Raw genomic sequence first — 14666 nt, 5'->3', positions numbered from 1 at the left:
CATCGCCATTGAATCGTATGCATGTCTAATAATTTTCACTGCTACTACTAAATCTGAGTGTTGGAATGGTCAAAGGTAGAGCTACTGAATGTCATCTGATGATTAATGGGGGCTAGTCAGCTAGCACGTACCATACCAGTTGGTTTGTTAAATTTGGCTAGGTGCTCAGCGCAGCCGGCCCGTGCCTTTCGCTCTCCGGGGAGTTTGTGTTGATGGAGATGTCACTGCTCGCTAGCTGGCTTAGCAGCTTACGTACACTGCTCTCTCTGTGATGAACCGGTCCACACTACCACTGCGTGCATTTGACGATCCACCAAGCGTCCAGGCCTAAGCATGGGCAAAACGCGGCTCGCTTTGTCAGTTTAGCAGTATCTACGTGGAGATTAGAAATGGTAAACGTACTACGTGAACTACTACTACACCACATAGTCGTTGCAGGGATGACTCCGGGTAGAATTTGGAGACAGTGGTGGTAATATTGTGTCACGGTATTAACTCCGGGATTACGACACGCCAGCAGGTCGCATCTACCGATTACTGTCACGCTGGGGTCATAATGTCCAATTGGATTGCCGATCAAGTCATGGCACTGCACATTGTCACCGGCCTACGAAGTTGACAGGGATCTGAAACCAGCAGAGTGATGGCACTCCGATATTATTTTCTTGCCGGATGATTCTGCAAGCACTGATGATTATCAGATCAGATCAGATCAGTTTTAGGTTTTTTTCTTCTTTTCGAGCGACCTGGATGTACTCGTAGCTAATACTACGAAGTACTAGTGCTCCAGATCATATCGAATTATAGGTTCATCGATCAAGAACAGTTGGACCCTACTACCAAGGGCCCAGCTCTTTGTCATTCTTTCACTCTCCGTCGCTGCATGCCTTATCTCGCTACAGGCCCTACAGTATCATTGGTTGCATGATCATAGATGAACCAATTTGTCAGATACCTGTCTATTTAGTTGCTTCTCCAGTGTTCTCAAGGATGATTAATAAAAAGAAAGTTGCAGCTCTAGCTGGTGATCAATTCACGCAAGGCCAGTTCGAACGCAGAAACAACTTGAGAGCAGAACAATTCTAACACGTACAGGACAAAAAGGACAAACCGGTCATGGAGCTAGCATAATGGCATGGGCGCATGCGTGCATGCCCTGAGACGCTAGCTTCAGCGTCTCTAATGGCAGGGCAAGCAGCGTGATGCGAGAAGCGAGCGAACACGCAAGAGTACAAGTACGGCAGCGTAACGAATTGGCCCCAAGGGTGGTTAACGATTGACTAATGCTAATCTCCCCCTCTTGCAGCAATGATTAGCACTATAATTAAACATTTTGATCAGGACAAGGGGTCTCATTGATCTGTTAGTTACGGCTTAGCCCTATCATGCATTGATGCAATGATGCATATGAGCCAGAACGAACAGCAGATCGACCATGATAAAACTTTATTACAGTACTACTGCTCCAGTACGTATTGTTCTTTTAAGAGCAAGGGGTGTTTAGATTCAGAGGTGTAAATTTTTGGCGTGTCACATCGGATATTATACATGGTTTCGTATGTGGTGTTCGTGCACTAATAAAAAAATAATTATAGAATCCGTCAGTAAACTGTGAGACAAATTTATTAAGCCTAATTAATTCGTTATTAGTAAATATTTACTGTAGCACCACATTGTTAAATCATATAGTAATTAGGTTTAAAATATTTATCTCGTAAATTAATCGCAATCTGTGTAATTAGTTATTTTTTTAATTTATATTTAATATTTTATATAGGTGTCTAAATATTGGATGTGGTAGGGTGTAAAATAAAAAACTGCCGTTAGTACGCATCTCGCAGAGGCGAACTGTTGATGCTGCACAGGGCCCACCCGGAGAGGCACAGGAGATGCGTCTGAACAAGCTAGGAAGACAAGGAGGAGCATTGGATTAACTGTGCAATCAGACTGTGCACCATGGCCTACCCGGTTGACGTCCTTGTCGGCGCCGGTAGCCGACGACGTCGTCAGCCGGAGAGGATGTGATTTCGAGTTACAACTTACATGTGACTAACAGTTTAACTTGAAACCTTAGCCTAATTACTACAGTAGAAAAAAAAGGGACAATTCACCAATACTCCGAAATCTAAAAAATCTGACGACACTGCTCCTCTACCCAGCTCGCCGGACTTAGCTAGAGTACACCGGGTGTAGGACTGGGCCGACTCCGGCGACCATCCAACCAGGAAAAAAAAAATCACATACCGAGTATATATATACCTGATCGAGATGTGATGTTAATTGGTTTGCCCGTACGTACGAGATGATGAATATGAGGCCCGGTGTTCTTTCAGAAGAAAGAGAAAGAAAGTGGACCGGTTCCGTGTACTATCCCGAAGAGAAGTACAGATTTTTCTTAACTGAGGCTGAGTTTAGTTTCAAACTTTTTCTTTAAACTTTTAATTTTTTCATCACATCAAAATTTTTCTACACACATAAACTTTCAACTTTTCCGTCACATCGTTTCAATTTCAACCAAATTTTCAATTTTGGTATGGACTAAGAGCAATTTTACGGTCCTTGAGGAGATACCATGAAGTACCATTTTTTCTATTGTAAATTTGGTATCTCATGGTACCTAGGTACTGTGAGGTACCAAAATTTACACTAAAATTTTGATACCTCATGGTACCTTAGAATTGCTCATGGACTAAACACACCCCGAGTACGAGCAGTAGCTCTGTCAGTGTCCCTTGTGTTGTGATGAAGGCACTCTGGTCACATGCTAGGAGCAGAGGAATAGGAATTTTCCTGTGTACTCCTACCACCGGAAACAATGCTGCAGTGCAGTGCAGAAACGGTAGTATTCCCGGGAGGAATTTTTATCATGGCCATGCACCGACTGTCACAGGAGCTGTGGTGGCACCAGCACCAGTCGTCACATTCACTCCGACGCAGCGCGAGCAGTACGATTGATGGCACAGCACATAATACACTCCGTACTGTACTGGTACTGGTAGTGCCTCTGTTGCTGCTATTTACTGCGGTCCAAGGTGATGGCAGGGGAAGAGCTGGACAGGACGGCGCAGCGCCAGTCGCCACTGGTAGTTGCTCTGTAGCTGGCAGGCTGGCACAGTTCAGAAGTTACTCGTACCACCATGATCCATGAATGGCTGGATGCCATGCTTTCTCAAGAGGCAGTAACAGCGCACGAGTACTGTAATTGCGACATGAGGGTGAGTTCATCTGTGTGCAATCAGCTGGGCCCGAATAATAATTCGTCTGTTCATGTGTCAGTGGTTCTCTCTCGGCACTGTTTAACGACGCCGAACTGAGGAGGATCAGTTGTTTTTATCGGCGACGATGGCAACGTATCACTTACTGTCAGGAACACTGTGGATGGCGTGCATTTATACGAAATGGGCTTGACAGAATTATGCGGAGGCAAATGAACCCACATGTGAGTGTCCCGTTTGGCAGCTGCTTCTTGGGCCATTTGGGCTAATGCAAGCTCCTAGACACCAGAAGAGGCCATTGACAGATTGTGGTAGCTCTGCACTAGCAATGGGTTTGGGAAGGTCTCCAATCTGAAGGAATAAAAACCAAATGTTTCGTCAGCAAATTCGCATTTGACCTGAATTTTTCCTCTCAATATGGCAGCAAATGAAACTGCATTCATATTTAGCAAGTGATATATGCTGAGCTGCCCTGGGCACAGCTCAGGTGGTGCAGTGCAGCCAGATAATCATGCCATTAATGCATTTCCAAACATATGAGCCAATGACAGTCAATATGTTAAATGTTGAATGTTTCATATCCATGGTAGCTTTCACTGTGATATTGACTGGCAATCTGGCATGCACAAACAGCTTTTGTTCCAGCTTGAATGGATACTGATGTTGCTGGCTAAGCAATTTTGATGGTGAGAGATCTTACCTGTGTATATATAAATGACTGCTCCATTCTATTGATTTCCATGTTAACTTGCTAGTATTATTTCTTCTTCGGTTGCAGTGATCATGCAGAGAATTCTGCGCAGCGGCTGAATGTCTTTGTTTGTTCTGCATAGCATCAGCAGAGAAAAAAGAACCATATGAAGAGATGCTCGAAGAGGCACATTTCTCTCCTACATGATATTGGTGAGATCATTAGGCCCTGCAGGTCAGATTATGAAAATCAACTGCTGTGTTTGTTTAGTAGTACTTCCTCCGTTTCATAATGTAAGACTTTTTAGCATTACCCACATTTATATACATGTTAATGAATCTATACACACATATATGTCTAGATTCATTAACATCAATATGAATATGGACAATGCTAGAAAGTCTTATGTTATGAAACGGAGGGAGTAATAGATTGTATACTTAATCCAGTCTCCAAGTTGGAGCCTACCCATGAACAAATTTGTGCAGGATGACTCTGTTGCTTGGCCCCCCGGATCTGGAAAGACAATTCTACTGCTAGCTTTGGCAGGGAAAATTGGTTCAAGTCTGAAGTTATCAAATCTACACAAGTTTTTTTTTTCTGGTAAGGAAAAGATAATATTACTCAAGGGAACAATTACACTATGGAGCACTAACACGCTCAAGACAATATACACACATTTTCCTCGGTTAGGTTGATTTGCACTTCATGGAAAAAACAATTATTCCAGAGGACTACTAATTACATGTGGTACAAATCTTCAGAAAACAAAATTGTAATATGGGTGTGCCAGTTTTTTGGGGAAATTTAAGGTTACTGGAAGGGTAACTTACAATGGGCATGAGAATATGACATGGATGATGAGTTAGCTTGTCCCTCAGAGGACATCAGCTTAAATTGGGCATCATGATCTTCACACTGGAGAAATGACAGTCCGGGAAACACTGGCACTATCTGCAAGATATCAAGGAGTTGGAACACGTTACGGTATGCAACCTGTACACCGAAGGAAAAACATACAAATTCACCTTTTGACAAGTTGAATATTATTTCAATCTAAAATTTACAGACAAGCTTGCTGAACTCTCAAGAAGTGGGGAAAGAAGCTAACATGTGAAAGTAGTGTCGACCACGAACAACAAAAGATTATATTTGTTTTTTTTCGCCGGGCAAGATTATATTTGTCGGAGCAAACGTTTTCAAATCCACCAGACCAGACCACCACAACATTAGTAAGAAATACTCCACTTCAACAATTTTAGCAGATACGGCGTACTCCTTACATCTTGAACCAGCGCCACCTGAAAGCACCACCTCAGGGGCAATGCACACCATGACTCCAACCTCAAAAACCAATGCTAGCTGAATAAAATTGCGGAAGAGCGCTTACTTACGTTCATCGTTGGGAAGGGGGGGGGGGGGGGGGGTTGGGACGCGCTGACGGCGGAGAGAGCCCCGCCGGCAGGTGTCGCCGCCTCGCCGGAGCCGGCGACTGGAACCGCCATTGGACGGGGGAATCCGAATCCCTAGGTGAGGCCCTAATTGATTTGAGGCCCAAGAACATGGGAGGAATTCCGTTCGAGGCCTTACATTCACATACGGCCCATGAGGAAGCTTCACACTGGGCCACTTTCTAATGGGCCTCTGAGTAGCACGGCCCAATACTCCCTTTGTTCTAATGCGACGCTGTCAGACTGAAACTACGCTGAAGAAATCTCAATCTCTCGGTCGATTTTTACCACCCGATGTTATCCCTTCAACCGAATGAATGGATTACGGATCTAACTCATCTGTACTTGCCACACACACACAGGATGAACTGAATAACTATGAATGCTCCGGATATTGCTGTTAGCTGCCAGGCAAGCCATTCATCACCAAAATGATGGGAACAATTCATGATCTCTCTGTCCCTCTCTCTCCCGGTCTGCAGCGGCAGCCAGCCAGGGTTTCATTACGACAGAAACCTGAAAAAGAAGAAAAACGTCAGCACTTGAGAGAGCATGGGGTTGGGTGACACTGCCACGTGAATGCGGTTGCATTTGGGCCGGAATTACCTGTGCTTGGGTTTTGCCTGCCATGTGACCCGCCTCGTTTCGTTTCACCCTTGCTCGGCCCGATCGATTTGCAGCTCTGCACATGCTCTTGTCCGGCCACCATGGTAGTAAGCTATGCTATGTTAGTATAGGAACACTTTTGGAGCTGTTCCAACGCAGATGGTGCCACTCCAGTTTTGGGCCAAAATAATGGAGCCTGACATTGGTTCTAAATGAAACTATGGTATGTTTGAGAGAGCTTTTGGCAGCTGCAACCTATTTCAAAATCAAAATCTCTCCAAACAATACAACTTTTCATTAAGATTTTGTGAATGATTTTTCTTGAGTAAAATACACCAGCGGTCCTTAAACTTGTAGGGAGGTTTCACCTAGGTCCACGAACTTACAAAGCACATATTGAGATCCCTAAAATTGGTTTATTGTATCATCCAGGTCCAAAGCCACTTTTGACCATGGTCTTACCTACGTGACACGCCATGTGGACGATGACATGATTTTTTTTTATTTTTTTCTCCCTTATTCCTTCTTTTTTCTCTTTTTATGAAAGGACGATGACATGGACGATGATGTGTACGAGGCATTTTTGTCTTTTCGACAAGGAAGAAAGAGAAAAAAAAGGAAGAAGGGAGAAAAAACAAAAAAAAATCTATGTCATCGTCCACGTGGCGTGCCACGTAGGCAAGACCACGGTCAAACGCAGCTTTGGACCGGGATGATACAATAAATCAAGTTTAGAGACCTCGATGTGCGCTTTGCAAGTTCGTGAACCTAAGTGAAACCTTCTGACAAGTTTAAGGACCGCTGGTGCATTTTATTCATTTTTCTTCTTAGCAGCTGCAACCTCCCTCAGAATCATAAACTCTCCAAATAGTACATCTTATCATTTAGATTCTGTGTTAATGGTTTTCCTTACGGCTTATCGAAATATATTTGAATGAAATTTTCGGCAGGTGAAGACATTCCTATGCTTGCATCATCAATGCAACTGGACCAAAAAAACTAAAAAGAGGGAGAATGACGTCAAAATTGGACCCCGGAAGAAAAAAAACTCACAGAAATGTAGAATGTGACACATTACGACATATTCTGTCACGACCCATTTTCTGGCCGCATAGGACAGTCATGCACAACGCAAACGGCGACACGTAAGTTTTGCAGGCGCGACGCGCATCTGGCAAAGCCAATTTCGCCCTTAAAAACCAAGGGCGCGCAACGGCTCGTCGCGTGGAGAGCAACGCTCGCTGCGACCTGCGACGCCGCCCCGCGCCAACTTCTCTCCCTCCCACCTCCACCACCACCTCCTCCTCCTCCTCCTCCTCTCCTACAGCGCCACAATGCCGCGCGCCCGCGTCGTCCACGTCATGCTCCTCCTCTTCGTCGCGCTCGGCGCGTGCCGTGCCACCCACAACATCACCGCCATCCTCGCCGACCACCGCGACCTCGCCGAGTTCGGGCGCCAGCTCACGGCCACGGGCCTCGCGGACGACATCGACGGGCGCAACACCATCACGGTGCTCGCCGTCGACGACGCCCACATGGCGCAGCTCAGGGCGCGCGGGCTCCCGCGCGAGGCGCTGCGCCACGTGCTCTCGCTGCACGTCCTCGTCGACTACTACGACGACGCCAAGCTGCACCGCCTCCCCGGCGGCTCCGCGGTCGTGTCCACGCTGTTCCAGGCGTCGGGCGACGCGCCCGGGAGCGAGGGGATGGTGAAGATCGCCGTGCGCCGCGGCGGCCGCGTCGCGTTCGTGCCCCAGGACGTCGACGACGCCCGGGCCAACGTGTTCTACGTCAAGTCCGTGCACGAGGCGCCCTACAACATCTCCGTGCTGCAGGTCAGCGCCGTGATCACGTCCCCGGCCGCCGAGGCGCCGTCGTCGGCGACGGAGTCGAAGCCCAACTCTACGGACGCCTCGTCCAAGCACGGGCCGCCGAATGCTGGTGCACACGCTGCACCGTCGCCGGTGGGGCAAGGTTCGTCGTCCGACGACGGCGCCGACGAGGGGAAGAAATCCGGCGACGGAGGAGATGGTGGCAAGAAGAACGGCGCCAGCGTCGGCGCGGCACCGCGTGGGCTACCCTTCGCTCTGGCGTTTCTCATGGCTGCCAGTGCCATCCTCGTGGTGAATTGGTGATCGTGTGAAACTGTGAAGTTGATCACCAACGTTGTCTTGTGAAATTCATTTTGGGTGAATTTGCACGTTTCTGTGCCACTTTTGTTGGGGATTTCGTGAGTTTTTCCACTGTTAGGTACCTTAGGTTCATGGTGCATTGGTGCTTGGAAATGTGTTGAATTGTGGTTTGCAAGTTAGTAGTACCATTTTGTGTCGTCAACTTAATTTGCACGCGAACGTATGATCATTCATCAGCTGTATTCTGAGTCCAAAACTCCAAGTCGAATTATGTAATGATCTGATCAAACTGAAATGCATCTGTTCTTCAGATATGCATATACGTGAACGGGAAAATGACTCTGCATGCAGCTGTAGACATGTAAAATGCAGTCTTACCAAATTGTCTTTCTGCTGCACGCGTCTTCTGCGCAAGATTACAACGTGAGAGGTGAAACAAAAAGAAGATTACTGTTAAATCTAGCTTGCTACTGAACAGATATGCATCAAAAGAACAAATCAAATTCCAAACTGAATGCGCCTATGCGTTTCTGAAACAAGATGCTTGACACCCACAAGAACACTACTGTCAGTATAGCACCAAGCAGTGCAACTCAAGTACTCAACCGTAGCTTTTGCCCAGATCAGGCTCAGCAACCTTTGCTGCTAGCCAATAGCCACTGCCCACTGGTCACTTCACTTGTATCAGTAGCATCTTCCTGTACAGCGAAGCACATGCTTGCCTTCCATGCACGGACGAGCCAAAGCTGCCCATGCATGGACGAGTGCATCAGTTCGGGAAGCAGAATTCAAAGATCATGACAAAGCGTAGCTAGGCCTAGCTAAGACGGTCTTTTCCTTCTTCCTTTCGATCCTTTCCTTGCGTTTTTTTCCCCTTCTTCCTTTCGATCTTTTTCCTCACGCTGTTCGTCGAAAGTATCTAGATCTGAGGCGAGGTACGAATGTTATTACTACAGCTGGGCTGCAGAAACTGAAGGGGAAACTGATCACCGACTCCTAGTTATCTTTCCTTTCCTTTGCAGCCAGATTGAGCAAATCAGCAAGGCTGCAACTTCAAGCCTGCAAAGAACGCATCTCCGGTCTTAATTTGCTTGCCTGGTACGTTTTGGATCTTGCTAAAAGGGCACTGCAAGAGCTGGGAGAGTAGTAGTATACACAATAGTCAGCAGTAAACAGAGTAACAGAGAGCATGCGATCTTTGCTTAAAGAAGTGCAAGTAGGAGTGTGGTAAAGAGATCAAAGCGAAGCAAAGTGGTTCCTGCAAACCGAGCTGGACTGTGCATGGATCGGATTAGGATTATACGGAAAGATGAACACGTTAGAACGTAGTAGAAGATGTGAGCACCGGCTTTAGCTGCCTTCCTACTCTGCCTTTTTTGATACGGTGTACTAGGTAGACATATGGTTTACTTTCTCCGGGGATGTAAGTACCGCAACACAGAGATCATGAAAACATTGGACACGCATAAACTTGTTATGCATAAACTTGGAGTAGTAGTCTATTATACATTCAAAAATGGACAGTTTTCGTTTTGAACTCTTGATTCAGTTTTACAAGTAAAGCTCGAGCCTCAATTCTCAAAAACAGACATGACAGTGCGCTAGGACTCCCTTCGTTTCATGTTATAAAATGTTTTGACTTTTCCTTTCTAATCAAACTTATTTAAATTTAGTCAAGATTATAGAAAAATATAGTAACATTTTTTACCCAAAACATACTATTAACATATATTCAATCAATGTCAAATTTAATAAAACTAATTTGATGCTATAGATGTTTGCTAATTTTTTCTATAATTTAATTGAAATTAAATAAGCTTAATTAGGAAAAAGTAAAAAACATATTATAATATGTAACGGTGAGAGCTATGGTTCCAACCCACGTCATTTGTCCAAGGTAGATACAAAACGACGATCTCCCCACAAAACCTACTTTTGAGTTTTGATCTTATTTCAACGTATGTGGGTCAAAATAATGGTCAAACTAGGTAGAGGCATGAAGCCTATCTAGTTTTGAGAATCCTAACTTACTATAAAATTATAATCCACTAATTTTAAAACTTATACCACCTCATCATCCACTAGCAATAATTACATGCAAAACCTATGCAAGCGTAATCTATAATTCATTGAATTCTACAAATCAACATCCAATCATCTTCCTTCACATTATTTTTCACAAAATTTTTAACATGTATATATCCATCATTTTCATAGTCCTCTCTCTCTATATATAGAGTAAGACTATTCAATACCCCCTCACGATTCCCCCCCACCCCACGCGCCTCCTCGAGATTCCTCCTCCCCCCACCTCTCCCTTTTTTTTTTCTCCCGATCCCACCTCCACCCCTCCCCTTTTTTGAGAGAGAAAAAAATAAAGGAAAAATTTGCCTTCAATGGGAATAGAACTCAAGACCTTCAACTCAAATTACCACATGGCACTAACCAGTAGGCTATTTCTCAGTTATGAGAGAGTTTTCTTAGTAAAAAATTATCTTGTCATACGTGCTAAATCCTTGTAGTATCTGGCACAGAACATGTAGTAACGATACGCGTCCGTTTACTACAAAATATATATGTTGTTATTACAGTCAAGTGACTGGTATTACTGGGTTAAAGCCTCACATACTAACCATATACTTGTTATTGCACAAAAGTAGAAGTATTACTACATGATAGGTGCATGTTACCACTTCCAAGTAGCTATGTTACTGCACGATAATTGTAGTTTTACTATGTCATGTTTACGAGATAAGGATCGAATAGGTGGGCTATAGGTAAAGTCTGTTGGTGGCTTTGAGCGAGGTCTGATTGATGTAGGAGTGTTTTGAACAATTTTATACATTTGGTAAAACCATGTTACTGCATGTATAGGCCCTTGTTATTGTAAGTTACACATTCTGTTACTGCATGTGGAGGATTAAAGTTCAAAATGTCAGTTTTTGAAAAGCAATATCTCACAAGATATGTATTATTTTTTAAAACCGTTTTCACAATGATACTGTAGTGCATGTGGAGGTTTAAACTTCAAAATGCATCTACATATTCTCCTCCTTAAGAAATTGTTCTTCCTCCCTCTTCTTAAGAAAACCAGTCTCCTCCCTCCAATATAGTGTTACTGCATGCATGTATATGACGTTACTGCACTTTTGACAGTAATATTGTTGTGAATTACACTAAACCAGAAATTGAAATAAAAATATATGGGTTCAAATTCTTAGATGCTAACCATATACTTGTTACTGCACAAAAGCAAAAGTGTTACTGCACGGCATATACACGTTACCACCTGACAGTTACACATTACCGCATGTTTACGTAGTAACACTATCCAATAACTACATTAAAACACTTTGTTACTGTAGAACATATATAACATTACTGCACCTTTGGCAGTAACATCATGGTGAAATTGTAGTAAACCAGAAATCAAAAGAAAAATATAGGTTAAAAGTCTCACATGCTAAATATACATGTTACCGCACAAAGTGGAAGTGTTACTACATGGCAGGTACACGTTACCACATGTTTATACAGTAATACTATTCATAAATTGCAGTAAGACGCATTGTTACTACAAAACTTATGGTTTTTACTACACACTTACAGTAACGTCGCGATGGGATTGTAGTAACGCGTAACAGATAGTACTAACAAGTAGTAATGCTATAGTATTACTACTTGTGGAGAGTTAAGATCCAAAAAACCCAAGCTTCGAATAACAATATCTCTCATGTGATGTATGATTTTTTAAAACTGTTTGCACCATGATGTTAGAAAAAAAAATGCTTATCAAAAGTAGATCCGTCATGACTATATTTCAATTAAATTTGAATGTTGTTACTGCATGTAAGACACAGTGTTACTGCATGATGGCTGTCGCTTTACTGCACTGTTTCGCAAGACGAGAGCTGAGAAGAGGTGGGTGGTGGGGGAGTTGGTAGGCAGTTTGACCGGGTTTTGACCGACGTCGGGGGTGCTTTGACTGACCTTTGACTGAGGTGGGAGGTGGGTTTTGAGCCCTTAAAAGGGAGGGGAGGTGGGTTTGGCCCTTGGGAGGGAGGAGGGGGGTATAGAATAGCTATTCTATACCCGGGTGTAGAATAGTTTTTGTATGTGTGTGTGTGTGTGTATATATATATATATAATCAAAGTGTGGGATATTATATTTCATGTACAATCTCATAAAGAGTCTACTAAATATACTTCTCTATGAATATAGTTTGACAAATTAGTTTTGTGTTGCTAATAACTAATATAATTTTTTACTTTTAGCTCGATTATTACTTAGGAATTTCCGCAGCAAAGCGCGGGGAATCACCTAGTTAATTAAAGAATTGAGTCCTCATAAAATACCTTTTCAATATGGCCTGAATCATTGTTTGGTTTTTTGGCCTTCTGTTCTATTTGGTCCAAAAGGCCATCTTTCTAAGTTGGACTGGGCCCATGGTTTCGTTATGGGCCAAAAACAACAATAGCATTTTGTTTTATTCTCCCCTTTTGAAAACAGTATGTAGGGGTGATGCTTGTTCATTATAAGAGGCAAAGGGTAGGATATGATATATAAGTTTATAATTTATTATAGACGACAACCTCAAAGGTAACTATCGTTGACATATGTAAATTATGCTACATTACAAAAGAAATAATGTGAACGTTGACATTGGTACATACGTGGACATTATCTATAATTATAGACTGACATCTACATTCCCTATGGTTATCAATCGGAATGTCGGCTCTTGTAGCCTTGTGAACATACGTACTCTCTCGCACTATATGTGCATTGATGTGAATCCTCCAATTTGCTATAGGAATGTCGTAGGTTTGAGTAGCCAATGTATTCATTGTCAGCAAATGCGCACCGTGAACTCTTTACGTCAGAGGATCTACGTCAGTCCGCCAGTACGCTCATGACATATTCCCCCTGTTTTTGAAGATGCGGTTAGTTACTCCTTCTGTACACTCCATAAATGTGCTATCCTACAATACATTCCCCGCTTCAATGTATGAGATATTTTCCCCATTTTGTTAGAAAATACTTAAGCAATATGTTCCAAATATAATGTTATATTGGGTTGATGTTGTGTTAAAATGGAGTGGTTAAGCATGAGCCTTCATTTCCCTCATAACTGTTTTTTTTAGAACTCCTCGCAACTGTTGCACTCAACAATTTCATTTTCCTTCCTGTTATTCAATTAAGGTTCTCCTTAAAAATAAGTCTTTCATGAATAATTTAGTATTTTGAAGGTACTATTGAAAGAATTATTTGGAGATGTCTAATGCTTGAATGATAAGTAATTTGGAAGGCATCTACTCCTACAAAGTTGAATCTTCTAAATACTCCTTCGCTTTTAAATATACGGCATTGTTAACTTTTGAATATGACAATATTTAACAATTTATCTTGTACAAAGATTTAGTGCAAATTTGCACAATGCGTAAAGTACCTTTAATGTAAAACAAGCCACAACAAAACAAATGATACTTAGAGCATTTTTTAATAAGCCGATTGGTCGCATCATGTTTAAAAGTCAACCATGTCATATATAAAAAAAGGGAGATAGTTTCATACATAGCTCTAATATATTTTGAAGGTACTAAATTTTAAAAATTGTTGTTGCAGATTGTAAGTCTTGCATATAATTTATTGTTTCTTTTACTTAGCTTATTAGCTCTAATTAATCACACAATATCTCTCCTATATTTATATAATAAAAACATCCCGACACACCAACGTACATTTTCTCGTCTATTTCTAAGGTATGGATGGTATGGTCATCTCAACTTATCTTCTTTCTAGTTATGCACCCTCCTTAATTATTGTACCAACTTAAAATAAGCCATATATTTTGAAATTATCATACCAACTCACAATATGTCATATATTTTAAAATTATTATGTCAACTCACAATATGCTATATATTTTGATATTATCGTGCCAACTCACAATTTACCATATATTTTGAAATGAAGGTCATATTTAAGATGTAGAGTAAATGTATGAAATCCTCCCATCCATATCCTCATTATTAATTGCTTCCACCTACCCCAAGCATTTATCGTTAGAGTAGAACAGTTGTGCTCTTGCACCGAAGGGATGACATGTAGGAGCCATGCCTACGTCCCCTGGCCACCCAAGCCCGTTGAATTAACATGGTCCCTCAACAGAAACATCCATTTTTGATGGTGTGCTTCCTTCTTGGCGACCTTGCTGGTAGGTGACATGCTAACAAAAACTGCACAGTCATGCAAGGCAGGGGCCGGTCAAAATTGAAGTCCCTCCTACCTTGATTGTAACGCTAATACTATGGCTCACCGCCTCTGCGGCAATCTGGCAGCCACTTCTCCTCCTCTTGGTGCCACAGCTGCACCTTTGACGTGGCTGGCTGCTTGCATTTGTCCAAGCCCTGATGTAAGTCCTTTGGTATAAGTACTGCCCAAGCATAGAGCGAGAGAGAGCCATCACAATCCAATACAAGTTCACAACATAAGCATAGTACAGGTCATTGAGACTTGAGAGAGCATGGCAGGGAACAGAAAGCGTGGTATAGTAGTATAGTCAGTACT

The 14666-nt window shown here is 42.8% G+C and overlaps 1 protein-coding gene across 1 annotated transcript; it reads left to right on the top strand.

Annotated features, from left to right (window-relative positions):
- Window positions 1–7169: 7169 nt before the first annotated feature.
- LOC127763877 (fasciclin-like arabinogalactan protein 1) lies at window positions 7170–8464 on the top strand. The gene has a single exon (XM_052288678.1). It carries the CDS (start codon window positions 7298–7300, stop codon window positions 8096–8098), a length of 801 nt encoding a protein of 266 aa, XP_052144638.1. The 5' UTR covers window positions 7170–7297; the 3' UTR covers window positions 8099–8464.
- Window positions 8465–14666: the final 6202 nt, after the last annotated feature.

Source organism: Oryza glaberrima, chromosome 2, assembly GCF_000147395.1.
Source record: "Oryza glaberrima chromosome 2, OglaRS2, whole genome shotgun sequence".
Classification (NCBI taxonomy): domain Eukaryota; kingdom Viridiplantae; phylum Streptophyta; class Magnoliopsida; order Poales; family Poaceae; genus Oryza; species Oryza glaberrima.
The sequence above is the reverse complement of the archived record's forward strand: the minus strand, read 5'-3'. Positions and strand labels throughout refer to the sequence as shown.